This window comes from Marmota marmota, unplaced genomic scaffold (assembly GCF_001458135.2).
Source record: "Marmota marmota marmota unplaced genomic scaffold, marMar, whole genome shotgun sequence".
In the NCBI taxonomy this organism is placed as follows: domain Eukaryota; kingdom Metazoa; phylum Chordata; class Mammalia; order Rodentia; family Sciuridae; genus Marmota; species Marmota marmota.
The window spans coordinates 25,559,084-25,584,505 of NW_026000005.1; the positions used below are offsets into that span (position 1 = coordinate 25,559,084).

Sequence of the window (25,422 nt, forward strand, 5' to 3'; positions counted from 1 at the left end):
GAAGCCTTATCATTACTAACACACTCCAGGCTTCCTGTTGATTGTAACTAAAATTTAAAACAGAGGATGGCAAAAGAAAACATGTTCACTGCAGTTTGTTTTTGTGTTTATTCCTTTTTTCTCACTATGACTCATTTTCTCCAAATAGCTCTCTGACGTTCACAGCCTAGTTGTACTAGTGCAGTGGGGTAGGTTGCTGAGAAACCAAGCAAGATACCTGGACATAAAATATGAGATGTAAGGTTACTGAAAAATTCCTTTGGGTAAGATCCAATGGTGATGGGCTGGACAGATGTTTTATCAGGAAGTCCAGTGGCAACAGGGTGAACATCTGCACCTCTGACCCACATAGTACATCCAGTACCTTGTCAGGAAGTATCACCTCCTATTCCTTAGGATACTTTGTCCGGAAGCTGATGCCTGAATAAATTCTTCCCTCTCCATGGTTCTCTGATCAGTACCACTAGGGAGAAGGGTTTTATATTAATTTGCTTAGTTCCTTATATGACCAGCATCCCAAGGAGAAACTATCTTGGCTTGCGTGCAAGAAAGCAGCTTTCCACAGATAACACTAACTTGCCCTAATTCCCAGCACACATGAGAGAAAGTCAGTATCCTTCAAGATAATACGCATCTTGACATTCTGGCCCAGACGTCCTCTCATTGTTTCCTTAACCAGGCAAGTTTTTTGGGAACAGAAAGGGGCATTCAGGGGCATGTTCTTTTACTGTCTCCCTTTTTTTCAAGAATTACACAAGCTTCTTGCTTCATGGATAATGAGTTAATGGTAAATGCCTGTTTTTTATGTGTCTATGTTTATATACCCCTGTAAACCTCAAGATGATATGGTACACACAATTCTGTGGCAAGATTTAAAAGTTCTAATGATAGTATAAATACTTTGGCATGCATTAAATATCTTGTAGACCTTCACTTTTTAAAACTGCATACCATTATTTTAAATTAATTTGTTATAATTTGTTTGAAAATCCCATGGTCATTGACATTTAAATTGTTGCTAATCTTTCACTCCAACCCAAAGGAAAGAACACATCCTTAATACTTCCTGTAGAATTAATTCTGAGAATTGGATTTTCTGGGTCGCAGAGTTTGTTCAATTTTTGGAAGGCTTTGGTACAAAGTGGCAGTTTTTCTTCCTGAAAGTTTATAGAAATTCACATTCCACTAGCATTGCATACATGTTTTTAGAGCCATTTTACAGTAAACTTTATAATGATTACTTTCCATGTTGTTTAAGAAAACCTTTGTACAGAGTACCAGAAAGACAAATTAGTATGTAAGAATGGCTAGGTTCAACTTGTACACATTATGTAATCCTTCCTTCCAAAGATCACCAAAGTGTACACACATAAAGCACACCTGGCCACCCTCACACACCGTGTACTGTTCACAAGGTGAGAGAAGAATGGAAACACAGACACTTAGGATACTCTGGGAATTAATTGCAAACAAATGCCACATCCACCCTTGGAAGAGGGTTGTCTAGTTTTTTTCCATTTCCTCACTGTCAAGCCCTACTTCCCACTTGTATCTACGAAGAGGATAATGTCTTGGCTTTTACCTTTATTCAGTGAAAGTGGGATAAAAAGATCCCTTTCCAAATGACACAAATACAGGAACTAGAAAGGTAAAAAAAAAAAAATTTAAGTACATAATATAAGTGCCAGGTGTCAATTGATGCATATGGAAGAACATTTTTCCTGTTCCCAACTCAGTACTTTTTTTAAAAAATTTATTCTTTAGTTGTACACAATACCTTTATTTTTTTTATTTTTATGTGGTGCGGAGGATCGAACCCAGGGCCTCGCACGTGCTAGGTGAGTGCTCTACCGCAAAACCACAACCCCAGTCCCTCAGCAGTACTTTTTATTTGAGTTCACACTGCAGTACTTTGTACTTGGTTAACAATAAAACAATTTTTCCCACGAATTTAAAAAATAACTTAGTTATCTTTTGTTTGAACAAAATTATTGAGATCTAATTTGCATGCGGTTAAGTATATCATTAAATTGGTTTTAGTATATTTACAAAACTGTGCATCCATCAACATAATGTAATTTTAGAACATTTTCTTCGCCCAACAAAGAAATACTCCACTTATTAACAGTCATATCCTATCTTCTCTCTCACCAGCCTTAGGTAACTACTAAGCCACTTTTGTATATCTATGGATTACCTCTTTTGGATAGAAACAAAATCTATGTAATATGTGTTGTTTTGTGATTGATTTCTTTTTTTTTTCCAGCTTTATTGAAGTGTAATTGAAAAATAGGACTTAAATATAATTAGTTACACAAGTTAGATTTTATATATGAGTTGTATACATTTAATTTGCACAAAGCACTGTTTTGATATACATATACAATGTGAAATGATCACTACACTCAAGCTAATTAACACATCTATCACTTTATATATTTATTTATTTTTGTAGTGAGAACATTTAAATCTATCCTCCTAGCACATTCAAGATGCTATGATTAATGTAGAAACCGGTCTGCTCATTGCATCTCTCGATGGGATCTCTAAAATTCACTCCATCTAGAAACTGCTCCATCTTCAGATGGGATCTCTGGAATCCATTTACCTTGCATGACTGAAACTTTGTACCCTTTGAACAACGTCTTTGTTTTTCCTTTTCCCCAACATTCTACTCTTTGCTTCTAGGAGTTCTGATTACTTAAGATTCCACGTTAGGAGAGATTGTGTTGTATTTGTCTTTCTATGCCTGGCTTCTTTCAGTTACCACAGTGTCCCCCAGATTCATCTGTGTCATCACAAATGGCAGGATTTCCTTCTTTTTTTTTTTAACACAGAATAATATTCCATTATATGTACATTTTTTGTTATTTGTTAGGCCCTCAATAGGCTGTTTTGCTGTTTTGACTTTTATAAACAATGCTGCAGTGAATGTGACAGTGAAGTTATCTCTTTGAGATGCAGATTTCATTTTCTTCTTATTTTTAACTTTTTGAGGAAACTTTATACTGTTTTCCACAATGGCTCTGCCAATTCTTATTTCTACCAACTGTTTACGAAGATTGCTGTTCTCTACATTCTCCCCACACTTCTTTAAAAATTTTTTTAAATGATAGACATCCTGAGAGATGTTAGATGATATCTTATTATTTAAATTTGCATTTCCCTAATAATTAGGGATGCTGAATACCTTTTCATGTACCCATTGGCCATTTTATGTCTTCTTTTGAAAAATGTCTATTCAAATCATTTGCCCATTTTTAACTTGGGTTATTAGTTTTCTTGCTTTTAAGCTTTGTTTCTTATATGTTTTGGATTCTAATCCCTTGTCAGATATGTGGTTCATAAGTATGTTCTCCTATTCTATTATTGGCTGTTTCTTCTCTATGTTGATTGTTTCCTTTGCTTTTTTAGTTTGATGTAGTTACACTTGTCTATTTTGCTTTTGTTGCCTGTGCTTTTGGTGTCATGACCCCTGCCCACACCACAAACAAACAAACAAAAAAATCACTGCCAGGACCCTGGCTGCAAGCTTTTGCTTTGTTGTTATGTCAATCAACTTTACTAATGAGATTATTCCAAATAAGCTAATTTTTAACATTTCAGTTCTTATAAAAGTATTAGGCAGCTTGGAAGGCTGAGGCAGGAGGATCGTGAGTTCAAAGCAGCCTCAGCAAAAAAGCAACTCAGTGAAATCCTGTCTCTAAATAAAATGTAAAATAGGGCTGGGATGTGGCTCAGTGATCCAGTGTCCCTGAGTTCAATTCCAGGTACCAAAAAATTAAATAAATAAATAAATAAAAATAAATAAAGGATTGGGCCTCAATATAATATTATAAAACACTTCTCAATTTCAACATGTTCCTGTTAAATCTCTTTTAGGTGAGCCATTAAGTGCTTGCTAATTCTTTGATTTTTCTTCTTCTTATAAAAGAAACTACCACCAGCAGTATATGACTGAATAGATGAATGAAGTACACCCTTCCCAGATTTCTTCCACCTTATTATAATCTCTTTGTCATTGTTCGGTGGGGAAAATGTCCTTTCTGGATGCTGGTTTCACCTTGGCTTCTTCCAGCCCCTTTTCTCACTCTTGCCCATGGAAGAGTGCACATGCCTATATAGTCACTCTCCTAACCCGCTGTTTGTGTGGGGTCCATCTATGCTCTCAGTCGTGTAGTGACAGTCCCTGTGTGGGGGGTGTTTATTGACTATGGGTAAGTCTGGCCCACTCAGGGAGGTAGCATTAACAGGCTTGCTATCTTCTCAACTAGTCAATAAGAAGGTGATATTTTGATCTCTGCATCACTTTCGTGTCACTCATTTGGTTTTAAACGTAGGTAGGTACAGCTGCAAGCCCAGCTGATGGCTGTAATAGAAAAGATGAACAATGAACGGCAAGTGCTAGAGAGACAATGGAGAAATTGAAATCCTCACACCAGACAATTTGTCAGTTCCTCAAAAGTTTAGCCTAGAGTTACCGTATGCCTCAGTGTATATACCTCTAGGTATCCAAGTGAATTACAAACATTCCACACAGAAACTTGTACATAAGTGTTCATAGCAGCATTATTGATAATGACCCAAAGTGCACACGACTCAAATGTCCATCAGTTGATGAATGAATAAAGAAAATGCAGTATATTCACACAGTGGACAAAGTATTGATACGTGCTACAACATAAATGAACCATGTAAACATTATGCTAAGTGAAAGAAACCAGGTGTAGAGGACCACATTTTACACTTTTTATGCAAAATGTTCAGAGTAGTCAGTCATATCCTTAGACACCGCAAAATGGGTTAGTGTTTTCCAGGGGCCTGTGGGGTGGAAGGGAAGAAGCATGGAGAATAAATGCTAATGGACACAGAATTTCTTTTTGGGGTGATGAAAGTATTCAGAAATTAGTGGTGACATTTGCACAACTTGGTAAGTGTACTAGAAACTATGGAATTACACTTTAAAGACTAAATTTTGATGTGTGTGCATTATATCTCAAAAGAATAAAACTCTCAGGTGGAAGAAGGAGATTATTTACCCACCTTATTCAATACACACGACCCTTTAAGATTGATCTTATGAATAAAACCTTCTTATTTACTCATTCAACACTGTCCTCTAGGTTCATCTATGCTGTCGCAATGGCAGAATCTCCTTTTAAAGGTTGAATAATGTTCCATTGTATTTGCATACAGTGAAATAAACTGACACAGAAAGGAAAGTACTACATGGTTTTATTTACATGTGGAATTTAAAACAAGTCAATACACAAAAACAGGCAGGGTTTGTGGGTGAGGATGGGGAGATATAGGTCGAAGGGCACTAAGTTTCAGTTCTGTAGGATGTAAATGTAAGATATCTAATGTATAGTATGAGGACTATAGTAAAAAATATTGTATCGTGTGGTGGGAATTTGCTGAGAGAGTAGATTTTAGGTCCTCTTATCCTATGTAGTCACAAAAAATAAATATGTGGGGTAAGACATGGTAGTTTACTTGACTATGGTAACCATATCTATATCTATCTATCTGTCTAAAAATATATGTCTATATATCTATGTGTGTGTGTGTGTGTGTATATATATATATATATATATATAGTTATATACTTTAGATATGGACCATTTAAAACATTCTGTTCTTGCCCTTGTTCTTTTCATATAACCACAACACCCTCTTAGAATGTCCTTTGAGTTTTCCTTGTCAACATCATGGCTCGGCTTAAGCTTTCATCAGTGAAGGCTTTTGGGCATCAGTGAAGGCTATTGAGCAGCAGGAGAGTAGAGGTCATCAGTGGACCCCTGTGTGCAGGGTTCCTGGAAGGAAGGAGTTCTGTGTAGAGCAGAGGAAATTTGAAGAACAAGTGTCCCAAAGACCCTGTTCAACGTAGTTGTCCCTCAGTTTCTGTGGGAGGTTGGTTTCAGGACGCCACTTGGATTACAGTCTGAGGATGATCAAGTGCCCGAAATAAAATGGAGTGGTCTTTGCAGGTAACCTCTGCACATCCTCCTGTAGACTGTTGATCATCTCTAGACGACTTACCATCCCTAAGACAATGTCAATGCTGTGTGAATAGCTGTTGTATGGTTTAGGGAATATGATAAGAAAAAAGGGCCCCGTGAGTTCTGAGTATTTTCATCCTGCTGTGGTTCAGTCTGTGGACGCTGAACCAAAGGCCGACTCCAGGGATGAGGGAGGGGTGGGCACTGTTGCGACTACTCAGAGCCGGGCAGGGGTCTTTTCGGTCACATGTCTTCATGTCTTCTCTAACTTTTTCTTTTTTATCTCTTCTCTTCACTCTTTTTCTTTTGTTCCCATTCCTTCTTCTTTTATTATTATTTTTTTTTATAAATTTTCTCAGGCTGCTTTTCTTCATCTATTTTCCTTTTCCTCTCAGATTGTCATAATTGGATTTAAACATACATTTTGTGTTCTTTTTCTAACCAAAAAGAAGTGATTTAAAGCTTGCTTTCCACCCTTTAGCTTAAGTGAAATGGCTTTTTTACTAGTGTGTACATTTTGATTTTTTCATAGCCTTCGAATTAATAACTGGCTTTTAAAAACATTGCTCATCACTGGTAAATCGTGAGCAATTTAAGTCATAATAAGGAAAGAAACCTTTTATATTAGATGTAGAATTATTGGTTATTTGAGTTTAAAATCAAAATTATTATTGCTAATTATTTTAAAAATTACCTTTCTTGGCAACATTCTGAGCACATTATAGAAAACGAAAGAAGCATGGGGTTAAAAAATGCCCCAGGAAATCAAGATAGTGACAATACTGACTATTCAAGGCTATTTTAAGGTTTTTTTGTTTGTTTGGTGCTGGGGATTGAACTCAGAGGCACTCGACCACTGTGCCCCATCCCCAGTCCTATCTTGTATTTTATTTAGAGACAGGGTCTCGTTGAGTTCCTCAGTGCCTCGCTTTTGCTGAGACTGGCTTTGAACTCACAATCCTCCTGCCTCACCCTCTCTAGTTGCTGAGATTACAGGTGTGTGCCACCGTGCCCAGCTGTTAATTAAGTTTGAGCAGTGTTGAACATTTATATAGCATTGGTACGGCCAAATTGTTCTGATACTTTATTAACAAACTGCTGCAAGAATGTTTTTTTTCCCTGTCAAATTTAATGAAGGTAAATAATTAAACTGGTGCTGGGGTTTCAAATTCCCTGATTCTCTGAAATTGTTTTTTTCCTTTTTCTCATTCTGCAGTCTTCCAATTCAGGTACATGCATCGCATTATAGATATCTTTTTTTTTTCCTACTTATCTTTTGCTACCAGACCTCTGGTTTAAAAAATAGATTTGTATAACTAGTTAGTTGATCATTTGAAGTATTTAAAAATGTGTATGTAGAATAATAACTTGAGTATGATGTCATCATTTTTAGTATATTCATAACCTGGATCTCCTAACATACACATTTCCTAGCCAAGATCTGGGTAGTTTATTTTAAAATGTTTATGCAGACCTTCAGGAGTTGATTGAAAATGTCAAGGCTGGGTCACCATAGATGTTCAGGTTTATGGGAATTTCTTAGGCTATGGGGATAATAAGAACCTGCTGGTGGAACTTTACTTAAGCAGATGAGGTAAACAGACACAGTGGTGGGGTGGGACAATTTTAAATAATTAAATGTTGGCTTGCTCCTTTATGTTTTTTCCCCAGTAGAACTTAGCAAGCCAGATGAAGCTCAAACCTGAGAGAGCCACCCCTTCCATCTGCTTTCCATCTCCTGAAATTTTATAGGCACTCCCCATCTGCTGCCTTTTCCTCTCTTGTCTTTGTCCTTGTGGGTTTATACCCCTTTTTATTCCTTAACTGTTATTCAAGGGAGTTATTAGTGGATCTGTTTTCATTGAAGGGAGGAGAATCACACAATTCCTGTTATTAAATCAATAGTATCAGAGAACCAAGTATTTTTTTCTCCTCCAAGTTTGGTATCACTAGAATTATGAAGTTGCTGTCCCTAGCCATACCTGATTACGAGGTGTTTTCAAAGATGCCTGTGGCTTCAGGATTTCCTTATTTGAAGAACAGGCCTGGGTTCGGAGCTTGGCCATCCTGGTGGGGGGGGGGCAGAGTTCTGGTCTGAACATTATTTGGCTCGTGGAGCGTTCTGCTTCAGTGGAAGTGGTGGGTTGAGAAAGTTAGTATGCTTACCAGGATTTTAATTTCCTCTGCCAGTAAGTTCCATTTATCAGATGCTCTATTTTTTGTTGAATTTAATTAACTGACTCACAGTTTGGATGTGAAAATGCTGATGTCCGTGGGGGCACACAGATAACTTGCATCATGTGCCTAATTAGCTTTCCTTGGTTTTCTTTCCTGCTGTTTGCTTAATCCATCTGTGACCACTCATAAGGGGCTGATGCTGGCCAGTCCTTGTGAATGGTCTGAGGCTTTCCTAACTGGAAAAAGAGACATTAGCTCGAGAACCTGAAGATGTGGAATTCAGTTTTGTCTATTGCTCTTGTTGGCAGAGCCTTCAGCACTTGGTGCCTGTCTCCCAATTGGTACATGGAGTTAATGGTTTTAGTCATGCTATGATTATTTAAGATGGCGGATTATTGGGTGGGAGGCACTCCTGGGCCGACTATCCAGTGTTACTGGGAACCAGACCCTCTGGATGTAGCCCCTCTTTACTGACCCACTATCATTATGCTCGTTACCCCAAAAAGGTTGCCTCTTCTCTCTCAGGAGTTTATTTTATACAGAATACCTCAAGATCTTACTTATTTTGAGGTGGCATTTAGAAAGTGCTATAAAGATCTGAAGAGTTGCCAAGTAGTATTTTTCTACAATACTTTTAAGAAATCTTGTAAATTTAATATTAAGAAATTCAGAAAACCTTCTAATACTATAAATGGAAACTACCAAAATGTTTATAGTGCTTAATAAAACTACAATTTAGATAATAAGCTTTCTTATTATGCTAAACATTAAGGGGTGAATATTATCTTTGATCTCATTTAAGGTTTAGAAAACATGGTTATCCACACTCCAATATACAGAGAATTTTGGTTCTCTTCAGATAATATCCTACCTTAATTCAAAGGTAGCAATGACCTTGACAGTGAGCATCAACCTTGACTTTCCATTGAAGGTGAATGAAACTTAGATCTAAGAAAGGTCTTGGAAATACTTTATGGGGAAAAAAAGAATATTTTTAGGAAAATTTGGAAATAGCTTTTCTTAGAAAGGTCAAGTAAATATGAGAGCTTGCTATGCATTTACTTCTAACCATCACTTGACTTAAGATAGCTTTTTGGTGTGATACAAAGTGCTAAATAACCAATTTGATGGAATTTACAGTTACCCATGGCCATTTTTAGAACCATGTGAAGAATCTGAAATGTAAATTGCTGAATATTGACCTGAATTCTCAAGTTGCTGAGATGTGTGGTATCATTTGTCCTTATAGGTTTCAGAGTTAAACACACAAAGAGAATTTAACATATACAGCCAGTAACTCTATGCAAGTTTGCTATTTGAGAACAGAAAAGCTATGTATATATATATATATATATATATATATATATATATATATGGAGTTATAAAAATTAAGGAGTAAAAAAAATATATAAAAGCACAATGGCAAGGACAAGAGAAGAGAAGTCAGCAGATGAGAAGTGTCCATAAAATTTCAGGAGATTAAGCAGATGGATGAAGGGTCTCTCTTTTGGCTTTGAGCCTTTACTGTTCTGCTAAGTTCTGTTGGTGGGAGACAGGAAGCAGAAAAACAACTCATGTCACTAAACTCAGAAAGGCTCAGGAATCGAAGGCGTTTGAAAAGAGAAAGTTGGTTGAAGGTTTACTTGAAGAGGAATCTCTGATTTAGACAGGGGCCATTCCTTTCTAGTCTGGTGAAGGTGCTTAATCTGTGGAGAAACATGGAAAGGAGGGATCACTAGAGAAATAATAAAAGGTAGTTTCCCAGAACTGAGTGCATGAGTCTTCTTGATTACAAAGTACCAGAGTGCTCAGTGTATTGAAGGAGAAATGACCCAGACCAAGGCACAGTGTGGGATTGCATGAAAATGGGACTAAATAGAATTTCCTGAAGCCTTCTTAAAAGAGAAACAGTAGACTTTATAGAAACATCTAACATTAGAATAATGTTCATTTGTCACAGCCCCTTCAGAAACAAGAAGACTGTATTCACAAGGTCTTTGAGATACGGAGAGAAAATAATGTCCTATCTGGCATATTCTCTAACCGCCCAAACTGTGGATCTACTGCAAGGGTTGAAAAAGAAATGTTTGTTCACACAAGTTTTCCCTAAATTTATCTTCCATGAATGCTTTTCCGAGAAAGTACCAGAGGAAGTGAACCTCTCTATAGAGGGGAATGGGGGCCTCAGATGGGGAAGACATGAGTCTAGGACCCAATATAGAAGGAGGCAGGCAAAGGGTGATCTCAGTACAGCACAGAGAACTCCTGAATGGCGGTTGTGCACAGGGCCTAAAAAGGTACAGTGGAGACCAAAGCATGAGGCTGAAAAGAAACAAGGGGGGTGTCTCCAGGTGCAAAATGGATATGCTGTGTTACTTGATATGTTTGACCATATTGAGAAGAGTTTTAGAGTACTCTTAGATACTAGGGATGCATATATGCTAACTACATGAAAAAATAAACAAGAAAATGAAGCAAAACTTTAAAAAACTTAAATGGAGGCAAGAAAGAAAATGTAATTATAGTATCACAGCTGTGAAAGATATTTGCAAAGTCATAATATAAAACTTAAATTTGGATTTAACCAAAAACTGGTGATGTGTATTGGAATGCATTGAGGGTGAGAGGAGTTTTCATGAGTCTGTATTAGGAAGATAATTCTAAAATGAAATAAATCATCAGGACATAGCCATATAAATATTCCATTAAAAATGCATAGGTAAACACAAGAAGAAACAACTTGAAGAGTTAAAAATGGTTGGCTTGGAGGTTGGGGTAGTGGAGCAGGGGAGAAAGGAAACAGCTGTGTAACATCTGGTAAGAATCTGCACCTATAATACATACTTAAGAAATGTAAACAAATTTTTTTTCACTTACATTGGTTTTATTCCCACTAGAGCCTTTACTCCTTCATTAAATTTAATGCACACATACTTTTATAGAAAAGTTTAAAAATTGTCTAGTCTCATTCATGACTCCACATAGGACTAGTTTCTAGGATTATTAATACATAGATTAATACATAGTGCCCATACATTCCCATCTTTGATTTTGTTTGTCTGTTTTTGCTTTATAGAATCATCCAAAGAGGGATATTCAGTGCATAAAATATGATCAGTCAAACTTTTTTCTTTTGTAGGGTGGAGAGCACTGTTACTACCACGGAAGCATCAGAGGTGTCAAAGACTCCAAGGTGGCTCTGTCAACATGCAATGGACTTCAGTATGTGGGGATCTCTTTGGACCCTCTTTCCCTCTAAGTTTGCCTTCATTGTTCACCCTTTCTATTTTTTTCCCCTAGATATTTATTTTAGTGATCATCTGTGCCAGTTCCATGTTAGGGACTGGATATGGAGTAGTTCACAGGGATACAGAGTTTCTCTCTCTTTAAAAATTAGGGTTTGCAGAAGATCCAGAGATTAAACAAAGGATTGCACAGGATGATATTTAATTACCATTTTGGTAGGTGCTATGAAGGGGAAGGACAGGAGCACATTAGCTCTTTTTTTTTTTTTTTAGCTTCTGTTGCCATAACAAAAACCTCAAGATAACCAGTTTATAAAGAGAAAAGGTTCATTTTAGCTCAAAGTTTTGGAGGTTTCAGTCTAAGATTGATTAGCTCCATTGCTTTGTGCCTGTTTGGAGGTGGTAATCTCATGGTAGGAGCATGTGGAACCATAAAATTATTTATCACATGAACAGGAGGAAAACAAGAGAATGAAAATGGTCCTGGGGTCCCACGTGTTCTCAATGACCTACAGACCTTCCACTAGGCCACACCTCTTAAAGGTTGTACCCCTCCCAATGGCACCACTCTGGGGATCAAGCCTTTGACATTCGGGCCTTTGGGGAATATTCAGGGTCCAAGCAGCAGGGATAAAGAGTGACTGAGCTCAGTTCAGGCAGGCTCCCTGAGGCATATTCCAGAGGATGCAGCAGCTGTTGGATCAAACCTATGTATGGCTAGGAGTTAGCCAGGCAAGGGTGGAACGATAAAGAGAGGCACTCGTGTCTTGAGTTAGAGGCAGGCTCTAAAAAAACCATCTGTGAGCACTTTTGGACCCAAACACAGTAGCACCTCATGTGAACATCTAGTTCAGCCATGTGATGAGAAAGGCTTTTGAGATGTTTTCTTTTTTCATACTTTATATTAAAAACCTCATGTCTGTCATAATTAAATATGATGTAAATGACACAATTGTACCGCTTGATGGAAATGTACTCACCATTTACAAGCATAAGTGTACGTCTGCTTTCCTCTTCAAAATCAGATGGTTCTGGATGATTCTTATATGAGGGCCTGTCATTTCTCTTCTAGATGACACTGGATTTGCAAGTTAAGAAATTTGTACAAGTTGTACACGATTCTAAAATAACCTGAGATACTGCCACCACAGGAGTCATCCTAGATTAATGTTCTCATCTGCCCATTTGCTCTTAGAAACTAATTCTATCAGGAATAATTTTTTTTTTTAACTCTTGGTGGGCGTTTTTCCACTTCTTGTAGCCTGTGTGCTTTCTAGCAGAGGGACACAGTGGGATTCTATACAGATATGTGAATTGGATTTGGAACAGTTATAAAGGTGTTGGTTTAGATGCACTCTTTATTTTGAGGGCACTATTAGGAAGCTGACTTTTTATTTCTTGCCTTTGCGGTATTCGCTCATTCTTTCCTTCTGTGGGTTCTCTTGTTACAGTGGGATGTTTGAAGACAGTACCTTCGTGTACATGATAGAGCCGCTGGAGCTGACTCATGACGAGGTGAGCCTGACTGCCATGGGACATCAGTTTCCCTGTGGTGTTTCACTTTTTCAGCATCTTTGCCTTCGAGCAGTAAGAGAAAATGTAGATTTCAAAGTGTGCTTATACTTATTACCTTATTTCTAACTTAGAAGGGTCCCATGAGTTTTGAAGCTTACATTGCATGTGCCGTGCCCACATACCAATAAGGAATAATCAGAGGCATGCAACTAGGGTTTTCTGTAGCCAGGCCAGTTTCTTCTAGTCCACTGTGAGATCAGGAGTCGTTTCGTTTTGCAGTAGCCCTGCTCCTGCAAAACGAAATGGTAACCAACTTCCCTCTCACAGTCTCCTTTAGATAATTGTGGTTCTAACCATGTACTTAATTTCTGCTCCCTGAAAATGAGGGAATTTGATTATATGATACAAAGTGTAAGTTTCAAGATAGGGAAGAAAATAATGTTTAGTCATGGGCACACCAGTGTGACCTAGATAAGAAATCACATAATCTTGGTCATGTGGCTCACTAATAGAATGTGACCAAACCTAAAAGACATCAAATAGTGTATGGAGGGTGTTACTACTTGCTGGGAACTATTTTAGGTGTTAGGGATACATTAGTGATAAAATAGACATAGAACCTCAGCCTAATGGAGCTTCTAGTCTACAGGGGCAGATGGGAACACACAGGATGAACAAGTAATTTCGTGTGGCATTTTAAATAATGATGCTTGCTAAGGAGAGAAAATGAAGCCAGGGAGAGAGGAGAGTTAAACATTATGTGCAGCGAGCAGGGAAGACCACATGGAGAAGGTGTTTTGAATAAAGACCTTAAGGAGATTAGAACATTCTAGGAGATGTGCAAATACAAAAGGCTGTGAAGCAGGAGTGAGCCTAATGTGTTCAGGGAGCTTTGGGGGACATGGTGAAGTTGGAGAGGACTGAATAGGGGGAAGTGGCAGGAGGCCCTGAGAGGTAACAGTAGGGAAGTCAGATCAGTGAAGAGGACTGATAAAGGAAAAAAAAATAATATTTTGAGAATGACAGAGTCAGAATATTGCAGTCATTTGTTGGGGAGCAGAAAACATTTTTTTTTCTTAAAGTACATGGGAATATGGGATACCTTCCAAATCTGAGGCAGAAAAGTTACTAAATTGTAAATGGTTGCTGTTTGAATAAACCCGTATCATTTTTTTAAACCTAGTTACTTTCAAAGTTGCCAGATGGTAAAGAAAATGGAACCTAGATTAAGATATTTAGGTTAAGTAAAGTGTTATTCCCCTGACTCCATTTATAGACAAATAGTCCATATGCAGCAAAATTTTTGGACTCATTCAGGAAAAATAAAATCACTTTGATTTTTGGCTTTGATTAATGCCCTCTTATCCTAAAAACAAAACCCCAAAGAACAAACAATCCAAAATAATAATTCTCTAAGCCTTAGAGTTTTAAAAATATGTAAATGAGATAATTTTACAATGCATCCCTAATAGGGTAATTTTGCAGATTCGGTGATTTAATAAATGTATGTTATGGTGCATGTTAAACTGCTGAAAAGGTTTGTGTGTATGTAAACTATGATTATCATAATGTTTAAAGAACTGCTTTCATGTTGTTAGGCCCATAATTATATAATACAGGAGCTGATTGTTACATGCTTATTATCTTCTCTTTTTGCCTGCCTTCCTACTGCCTGCCTTTTGTTCATGTAATGGTTTGTTCTCGTCCTCACCATGGGTAGAGGGAGAGGAACAGTGTTTGAAGCTTAAAAAATTGTGTTGCTGATCCAGTTGTGAATTTTATTACTCTAGATTTCTTTTCACCTGTTATTAGAATCAAGTGTTTACTTGAATTTGAATTTCTTTTTTTTTCCCCACATTTTTTTGTTTGTTCTTTTTAGATACACATGGCAGTGGAGTATATTTTAACCTATTATATATACATGGAGTATAACTTCCCATTTTTGTGGTTGTATTGGTGTGGAGTTACCCTGGTCATATATTCATATGTGAACATGGGAAAGTTATGTCCGATTCATTCTACTGTCCTTCCTATTCCTATTCTCACTCCCTTTCCTTCATTCCCCTCTGTCTAATCCAATGAACTTCTGTTCTTCCTGCCCACCTGCCCTTATTGTGTGTTAGCATCTGTATATCAGAGAGAACATTCAGCCTTTGGTTTTTTGGGGATTGGCTTATTTCACTTAGCATGATACTCTCCACTTCCACCCATTTGCTGGCAAATGCTATAATTTCGTTCTTCTTTATGGCTGAGTAATATTGAATTTGGATTTCTTTTCTTTTTTTGGGGGGGTACTGGGGATTGAACTCAGAGGTACTTGACCACTGAGCTACATCTCATCCCTATTTTGTATTTTATTTAGAGTCAGGGTCTCACTGAGTTGCTTAGTGCCTGCCTTTGCTGAGGCTAGCTTTGAACTTGCCATCCTCCTGACTCAGCCTGCCAAGCCACTGGATTACAGGCATGTGTCACCACACCCAGTGAATTTGGATTTCTTTATGTCCATATTATTTTTATTAATTTTACTATGCTTTGTAATAAATGATACAGAAAGAATATTTCCATTGGAAATCCATGTTCTATCACAAGGAAAGTATAAATAGTAAAATTCTTCATTATTTTCTTTTATGTAATCTGTGAAGAAAGCTCTCCTTTATAAATATTTTTCTGATTATTAAATTAATATAGGAAATTTGGAAAAGCAAAGGAAATACTTAATTAAATAGTATCTATCCATCCTCAAAAATAACTTATCTTTATTTTTCTGCATAGATTTGTCCTATTTTTCAATGATATATTTCCAAACTTTTTAAAATAAATTGATTGGATAATGGTGATGATGATGATGATTGTTGCTGTTGCCATTTCTGGGACCCAACCCAGGGCCTCACCCTCTGCCACTGAGCTATATTCCCAGCCTTTGGATCATTATTTTACAATATAATTTAACTCAAAGTATCTCTGAGTCTCAATATCTTTACTTGTTAAATAAGGATAAAATATATACTATGTGTATATATTTTAAATTAGGAATAAATTAGGTAATATGTATTTAAATATTGCCTGGCACCTACTATCTTCTCAGTAATGAAAGCTGTGTTAGTCAGCTTTTTGTCACTGGGACCAAAACACCCAACAAGAACAGCTTAGGGAAGGAAAGTTTATTTTGGCTCATGGTTCTAGAGGTTTAGTCTATGGTTGGCCAACTCTATTACTCTGATGAGATTGAACATCATAGCGGAAGGGTGCGATAAAAGAGCTCAATTCATGGCAGCCAAAAAGCAGAGGGATGGGGAAGGGCCACAGGGAAGCTGAACTCTTCTAGGGCATGGCCCCATTCACCTACCTCCTCTAGACACACCCTACAGGCCTACAGTTACCACCCACTCCATGCCAGCTAGGATGGACCCATTAGGTGGCAGCACTCATAATCCAGTTATTTCACCTCCAGACATTCCTGCATTAACGCACAAGGTTTTGGGGGACACTGCATATCCAAGCCATAACAAAAGCTAATAGTAATAGTAATGGTAATAAATCATTCATAAAAGTGTAATTTATAGGCCAAATGACATGAGTATTTTCAAGGTTTCTGATAGACATTGTTAAATTTTCTCTGAAACTATGATACCAATTTCCTTCCACAAACAATGTGTGAAGAATGCTTTTTCCTTGCAACAATAATTAACTATGGATATGACAATTTTTAAATCTTTACTAACTTAATGGTAGAAATTGGCGTATCATTCATTTTAAATTTAGGTTTTGAAAGAATATTAAAATACTTAACATTCAGCATTTTCATATGTTTATTGACCCTTTGTGTTTATTTCTTGAGAATTTCCTACTCATAGCTTTGAAGAAGGTAAGGCTTAAAAAATAGCTAATAATTAAAGCTCTGCTTTTATCTAAACAGGGATATTGGAAGATGCTTTATTTTATTTAAAATTACCATTTCAATGAGACATATACTTTTCATTTTTGATAGCTTAAAGTTTGACATACATGTTTCTGTTTTAGGAAGGACATCAGAGAAAGTTCTCACACCATTCCATAATAACTTGTTCACATCTTGCTTTTTTTATTGCCTACCATTGTTTTCATTTCAGAAAAGCACAGGTCGACCACATATCATCCAGAAAACCTTGGCGGGACAATATTCCAAGCAAATGAAGAATCTCAGTAAGTTTTAATTAAAATAGCCATTCTAGTTTATGTGGTTGGACTTGGTGGAACTCTGCAGACACTCAGGCCAGACATGCGGGCTTGCTGGAAAGTGGAATTACTCTGAGTTCTGGGGGTGAGACTGTGGAAGGCAATGGAGTGAACCGAGAGTCATTTTGATGGAAAAACTGAAATATAAACCCCTGGGGTAAAACTGCACTGGGAACCAGAGAATGTGATCGAACTGAGAAAAGAGATTCACACCAAGAACCATCCTTAAATTTTCCTAATGTGTATCTCTTTGTCCAACTCTTATCACCTCCCTCTTAGGCTCTGCTTCTGAGGCATCATGAGCGTGCTCATGTTGGAAGAGGCTGCTTTTGAATTTGTGGGGTTACATGATGCTATTCCTGTATATTTGTGTCAGAAGTCTTTAATAATTTATGCAAAAGCTTATGTCATACATTATGTTTAATTCTAAAATGAATGAAGCATAGTAGAATTCTCTCAGATGTTCAGATATTATCATGTGGTTGTAGGCCAAATATATATTTCTAGTGAATCTTGAACACCCTGTTTTTCATGATGTTTGGAAAAAAACACATGTTTGAACTCTCTTTTTGGCCATGAGGGTGTGAAATGTTTAATGAACAGTGTACTCTTTTTCTCCTTAGTTTATCCCATTTTTGTGATGACTTATCAAGCTGCTTGCTCTTCCTTCACATATTTTGAAAACATCCACTGGAACGCAGCCAAGCATAATTTTGGTGTTCATTTTTCTCTTACACAGGTACAGAAAGCAACAACCAGTGGCCCCTTCTGTCTGAATTACAGTGGCTGAAAAGGAGGAAGAGAGCCGTGAATGTGAGTGTGACTTTGAGCCACTCGTGGGGCTGTCTACCTTAGGTTGTGCGCCTGTCCTGTGCAGTAGCTGTGTCCCTAGAACAGTTTTGATTTGGGAAATTTTCTCTTCAAAGCAAAACACGAAGGAGAAAACCCCATGACTTATCAGCATGTTGCTTTTTATATATCCCTCCCTGTTAGTTATTCAAACTGATTTGTGTCCTATGAACCCCCGATGTTATATAAATGTATTGGTTTTGCTCTATATCAAAGTATCTTCTAAGGAAAATCATAGTATTTTTTTTTGTTGTTGTTGAAGGTACAGGACGATTTCTTGCAGGTTGGGCTGGAGGTGATATGGCTTATATAGCATCACATAAAACATTTTTTGTCAACAAAAATGCAGGAAGAGTTAGGTTTTGAAACATTGTCTAATTATGTTTATGTGTATTTCTTACAAATTAAGAACTTAGTTATAACAAACTTTGAAGCTGGATGTGTTTTTTCAGAAAAGAATGGAATGAATCTATTTGAACACTAGTGATATGACAGTTACTAAATAATTACATGATTAACAACTATTGTGTACCTCACACATATTGATAAATATAGAGGGGTTTTGTATCTGAAATTATGTTCCTCGTCTTTTTCATAATAGATTAGAAAGCCATAATGATGGGGACTGTTTAGTAATTACATGGTGGGTACCATGTAACCGAGAATTAATTCCACAGCTTATAGATTGCATGGTAATTTACTAGATAACTTAATGGGTAATTATAGTGAAAATTGCACATTTTAGATAACGTTTTCCTGAATGAATTTTTTTGTGAAAAAATTAGACCACCAGCCCTCAAAAACTTAGTTCAAGGTTAAAGCCTTTCTTTTATGAGCCTGTGTTGGTATTATGGTGATTATAGATACACACTTTTTATTCTTAGAAATTTCTTTGTAGTTACTCTCGAAGAGGCTGTTGGCAGTAGCATTTTATATAGGCTTTGCTTTCCCTATGGTCTACCACTTAATTGATCAATGACTGTGTATGAAAAATAAATAAGTCTAAATGAGGGCTTACTCTTAAAAGATTTTCTGGCAATAATTAAAATTTAGAAGAATTTAGAATACAATGATTTTCAATGTTTGTTCCTTCCAGAAGTTGTGTCATTCAGAACTGGTACATTATTATTAGAATTGCACTCCAGAGAAGCTAATGTTTCTGTTTATCTAAATAGATACTGTTTCAGATATTCTGGGAGGTAATTAAAATTTGTTATCCATATGAAATGAATTTTAAGTAGATTCTCTTTGACACTTTAAGTAGATTGAATATTTTTGATTACATTTTAATGCCAAAGAAATTGATAATTTACTAATTTTGATAGAATTGTGCTATACATTATTGTATGGAATAATTTTGTATTTAAAGCCATCTAAAACTAAAATGGGCTCATGATAATATAGTTCCTTTCTGAATACTGGAGTGTTTAATAATACTTCATAGTCACCTATAAAATTTTTTTTCCTTGACCAATTTCCAGATTTCTGATAGAGTTCTCTACAACTGAGCATTAGAGAAATTTTGTGTCAATCACTATTCTTATCAAATATTTTTATTTTTAACAGCCCTCTCGTGGTGTATTTGAAGAAATGAAATATTTGGAGCTTATGATTGTTAATGATCACAAAACGGTAAGAATACAGAATCACCAAGTTTTATACCCAATAGCTTACTTGAGTACATTTGTTAATTACTAAAACCAAGATATTTAGACATTTTACTTTTTTTTTTTTTTTGAGCATTAAAAGACTTGATTTCTTGGTATTTGGAGACACTGACTGGGTTTTATAGAATTTCCACAACTCTAAAAACTTTTCCTCTATTTAATAGGGATTATAATGGATAGATTTAGTATTTGACATCTTTCACTTGACTTTATTAAAAAGTCTCTTTCCTGCTGGGCGTGGTGGTACAAACCTATAATCCCAGTGGCTAGGGAGGTTGAGGCAGGAGGATGGCGAGTTCAAAGCCAGCCTCAGCAAAAGCAAGGAACTAAGCAACTCAGTGAGACCCTGTCTCTAAATAAAATACAAAATAGGGCTGGAGATGTGGCTCAGTGGTTGAATGCTCCTGAGTTCAATCCCTGGTACCAAAAAAAAAAAAAAAAAGTCTCATTTCCTACTTTTCTTCATCTATGCCTTTGAACACTGCTTTCTATTCTATTTCTTGCCTTTGTTCTGCTAATGTGTTATTTTTAGCTTATTATTTGTGAATAAATGTAATAAATAAGCAAGTATAATAAAGGTCTATCTAAAGAGACTATCTGAACCAATGAATTATTTCACTGAACAATGGAAAGCTGAATAATCTCTATTGTTAGCTCTGTGGAAGTACAGTATCTTTGGATGTGTCATTTCAGTAACACTTAAAGGAAATATGAGAAACACCCATCACTCTCCATTTACCTCTCTTCAAATTGAAGTCAAAACTCTTAACTGTACTCTACCTAACCATTTCCTTGATAAAATGCCTGGGTGAAAGCCCAGGACTCGTGGAAGACCCTCTAGGCTGCTATGTCCAATACTAGTGGTATGTGATAAATTGTAACACCCAGTTCCCGGGCAAAAAGCACTGATTTACATAACATTTGCTGATCTCCATAATGTAAATAAATAGTCAGACTTTGGTTGATTTCAGGCTACCAAGGTGAGATCATTAATTGAAGGGAGCTGGGAGAGGTTGGGTCCAGGTGGCTCTTGTGTGCTGCTGGGCGCTGGCGCCAGCACTACTCCACACTCCCCTAACTGTTTAGGCCACTGTTATTTCTGTCATAGTTATGTAATTTAATTCTAAAAATTGCATATGTTAAGAGTACTTGTTTTTATGAAAATGAAGTTGCCTTTATGGAAAGACTTTATAAAGATGAGAATCTTTTTAAAAATGTTTGAAAGTCAGATACGGGTAAAAACCTTGTAAAAGGTAGGAACAAAAATTCAGATTGCTTTGCACATATCTTTAAGTCTTTATTTTACTCTAACTAAAACCAATGTTAGATTGGTAGATTATATGATAATGTTGTTTCTTGTAAAGTGACAACTTGAAGTTCCAATTAGTAGACCCTATTTGAGAACTCCTTTTAAAGCTTGTATTTAAAAAAAAAAAGACTTATATTTAAACATTTGGGTCTCCTATTTAATGGATGTTTAAATTAATTATCAAATAACAATTCAGTTATATTGAATATGAAGCTTTCCATAGAATTTCTCTTAGTTTTGTATGTGGATTTATTTTCTATGCCAGTAGGCTTTAAATACATTGCTTGAGATGTGACAATTAAGAAGCAGAATTTGGGCCTGGGGTTGTGGCTCAGTGGTAGAGCACTGGCCTAGCATGCATGAGGAACTGGGTTCGATTCTCAGCACCACATACAAATAAATAAAATAAAGGTCCATCAACAACTTAAAAAAATTAAAAAAAAAGAAGCAGAATTTATCAGACTTACATACAATTCAGAAGTGGTCTTCCCTGGTGAGAAGGAAAACCAGATAGATATGTAGGCAGTGATTTCAGGTAATAGAGACTAAAATATGAGCTTCTGTAGGACCTTAACAAGGTAATCTTCTCATCTAATTATTTTTATTGATTGGAATACTGAGATTTTTTTTCCAGCAACTTCTCAAATCTGAGCACTGTGGCATGTTTTTTGAACTTATGGCTTTAGAAGCCTACGCTTGCCAGCCACAGTAGTGCATGCCTATAATTCTAGTGACTCTGGAGACTGAGGCAGGAGGATCACAAGTTCAAGGCCAGCCTCAGTAATTTAGTGAGAGCCTAAACTACCATAGCAAGAACTGTGTCAAAATAAAAAATAAAAAGCGTAGCTGGGGATGTAGCTCAATCTTCTGCTACCTTCCACCTGCCAACAAAAAGCCTAAGTTTTCCCTAAAGCCCCATTATGCAAATACTTTTAAAGCAGTGTATATAATAATTAAAATGTATGTAATTCCTTTTATTGTACAAAGTACATTCCTAAATAATCAGTAATCTATGTAATCGGTTCTCAAACCTTGACTTGCAATTCCAAATCTCTTGTTCTACCATACTATGTATAAAAAGTACACAAGGCTGTCAATCGGAGAGTAGCTTTCAGTAATTCTACAACATAGAAAACTTAAAAAAATTTAGATATTGTTTATATTAAATTTATTCATTTAGTTTTTGAGGTGCTGGGAATTGATCCCTGAACCTAGTGCATGCCCTCAGATGCACTACGCCACTGAGCTATGCCCCTAGCTGCCCTGAATTTATTTTTTTCATCTTTTAAAATGTTGAACATTTGTATAATCTTATCTTTTTTATTTATAATTTTTTAGTTGTAGTTGGACCCAATACCTTTATTTTATTTATTTATATGTGATGCTGAGGATAGAACCTAGTGCTTTGCACATTCTAGGCGCGCACTCTGCCACTGAATCACAACCCCAGCCCCTATATAATCTTATCTTTATCTTACATGTAAGGAAATAGCACTCTTCTTAAAATGTTGCTTTATACATAGAAAACTTCTGTAGAGTATATTGTATATTCTGTGATAAAGTTACCTTTTACGGCTATCACTATTTTTTGTTCAAAATTCAATTTTTTACCAATAAATATTGGTAATTCATCTTATTTTAATTATTATTAAAAGGGTAAAGGCTGAAAATTGAATATTTTCATGAATATTTTCTAAAAATATTTTCTTAGTTGTAAATGGACACAATACCTTTGTTTTAGTTACTTTTATGTGGTGCTGAGGATCGAACCCAGGGACTTACACATGCTAGGCAAGCAGTTTATCTGTTTTTAAAACCAGAAATAAAGAACTGTAATGTGAACTGATATATAGAGGAAATACATGTTAATTTTTTTTCAAAGCTTCTGGTTTGGGGTGGAAATAATGCCTGAGGTAGAAAGAAATTACTTAAGATGTTTTCTATTCTTTAAAGAAATATTACTTCTAGAATAACAAAACTAAATATTATTCTTTTTCTTCAAGAACATTACATTCTTCTGTAATTCTATATTTGATAGTCTCAAATGAGTGTGTCATTTTATAAGAATATTTTTCTTTTTAGAAAAAGATCCCTTTTTGAGGTGAAAATAGTTTTTAGATATGATTGCCACAAAGAGGTAGTAAATTAAAAAACATGGATTGGAGTACTTAAATTCCCATGTTGAAAGTGAAATTGAAGCAGAATATCTGATCCATCTATTTTTTAATGTCTAGAGATTTGCCATTGGGATTTAGAATAATCATCCCACGGAAAACACTCATCTTACAATGTTTACTGTGTGAGGCAGCAGTTATCTGATAACTCTTACCTTAGGGTTGAAAATAAGTTCGAATTTAAATTTTTTTCAAAAGGCAAATCTCTTAAGGTTTCATTTGTTCAGGAAGTAAAAGCAAATTTACCAGTTTAAATGTAAATTGTTTTCAGTGATCTGAAAACGTGAAGGTACATTTTATCATAATAGGAGACTGAACATTTTTCTTTATTTGCGAAATTAGTTCTCATTCATGCAGGAAATAGAAACATTTTGCCTATATTTGCATTCAAGCTTACCTCTAATTCACAGTAACCTAATATTGACTGCCTGAAAAATGTACATATCTTATTTGGAGCAGGCATCACGCTATCAGAGGCTTTCAATTAGAAAGAAAAATCCATCAATTTCGTAGAAAGCATCTTAGTACCTGGATGGCGGAACCTAATTTGTGCCAATTACAGCTTTGATAAGAGTCTATAAACATCTCTTTGAACCACTTAAACTAAAACTAAATATTACAAACCCTATTCTAAGAGAAAATTGGTTGAGATATTTTAAAGTGCATGAAAATCAAGTGTTTTGCTTCCATTTTTTTTTTTTTTGCTTCCATTTTTTTTTTTTTTCTGTATTCTTAAGTGGGAGCCAATAAGTGCAAATGGGTGATGATCATTCAAATATTTTTTAATGTATACCTCATTTAGTTTTCCCTACTTTAAAAGCATAGGTACATAATTTATATGTACCTAAAAATTACAAATTCTCATCAGTAATTATGATTTGCTGGGAATATATATGAACTATTTAAAAATAATTGTTAACTGAACAAGTTTATCTTCTGTCTTAACCTGGAGTGGGCTTTGAATTTCAACCATGTGATCTTAGATGAGTTATTTGGGGATAATAAAATTACTTTCATAGAGTTTTTTAAAAATTTATTTTTAATTTTTTTTTTTAGTTGTAGTTGGACACAATACCTTTATTTATTTATTTATATGTGGTACTGAGGATTGAACCCAAGGCCTGGAACGTGCTAGGCGAGTGCCCTACCACTGAGCCACAACTTCAGTCCCCTTTTGTAGAGTTTTGAGGAGCAAATAATGGTTGTAGGAGAAACTCTTATCATAGTTCCTAATAAATTCTAGGTGCTCAATTAAATAGTGCTTCAGGTTAATAAATCTAGTGGTCACTGTTCTATCTTTATTTTACTCTCTCAGCAACATTAGACAAAATTACTCTCTTTTATTGAAACATTTTCTTCCTCTCTTGTCGTCTATGACATGACAGCTCTTCTACCTCAGTGGCCATTTGTTTTAAACCTGACTCCTAGAATCATGGGAGTGCCCCAAGGCTAGGTTCAGAGCTCCCATTCCATACTCCCTGAGTGACAACTTCTAGCCTCAAGGCTTTAAATAGTATCATGACTTTAAATTCTTAACTCTCTACTTTATATTTCTAGCCTTCTGAATTCCATGCTCCTGCGTCCAACTGCCTGCTTGACATTTGTACTTCAATATTGAGTAGGCATTGGGCTGGGGATGTGGCTCAAGCGGTAGCGCGCTCGCCTGGCATGCGTGTGGCCCGGGGTTCGATCCTCAGCACCACATACAAACAAAAGATGTTGTGTCTGCCGAAAACTAAAAAAATAAATATTAAAAGTTCTCTCTCTCTCTCTCTCTCTCTTTCTCTCTCTCTCTTAAAAAAAAAAATATTGAGTAGGCATCGCCCATTTAACACCTCTCAACCAGAACCTGAAGGGTTTATATGTGTCCACCGCAAGTTCCAGTGCCGAAAACTTAATCCCAATATTCACGTGTCAGTGGTATTTGGAGGTAGGGCCTTTGGGAAGCAGTTAGGGGTTAAGTGAAGTCATGAGGGCTGCCCCCTCCCCCAGTGGCATTAGTGGCTTCCTAAGATGGGGTAAAGGGACTGGAGCTGGTGTGCTTACTCTCTCACCATGTGGTGTCCTCTGTCCTTATGATGTAGCAACAAGGCCCTCACCAGATGACAGACAGGTGCAGGAACCACGTGCTCAGGAAGTCTCTCTTCTCTCTACATCAACTCAGGCATTTAGTTGGACCACAGAACATAGACTCAGTTTCCTAATCCTAAACTTCTCTTTCCTACTTTCATTATCTAAAAAAAAAAAAAAAAAAAAAAAAAAATTTTT

General features: G+C 36.2%; 1 protein-coding gene across 1 annotated transcript in view; it reads left to right on the forward strand.

Moving 5' to 3' along the window:
* Adam23 (ADAM metallopeptidase domain 23) overlaps positions 1–25,422 on the forward strand; it is a 170,300-nt gene that overhangs the window by 78,665 nt on the left and 66,213 nt on the right. Inside the window, exons 5-9 of the mRNA XM_015480982.2 lie at positions 11,320–11,402; positions 12,877–12,940; positions 17,050–17,122; positions 17,895–17,968; positions 19,571–19,636. Coding sequence (XP_015336468.2) covers positions 11,320–11,402; positions 12,877–12,940; positions 17,050–17,122; positions 17,895–17,968; positions 19,571–19,636 — 360 coding nt within the window. The remainder of the gene's footprint in view (positions 1–11,319; positions 11,403–12,876; positions 12,941–17,049; positions 17,123–17,894; positions 17,969–19,570; positions 19,637–25,422) is intronic.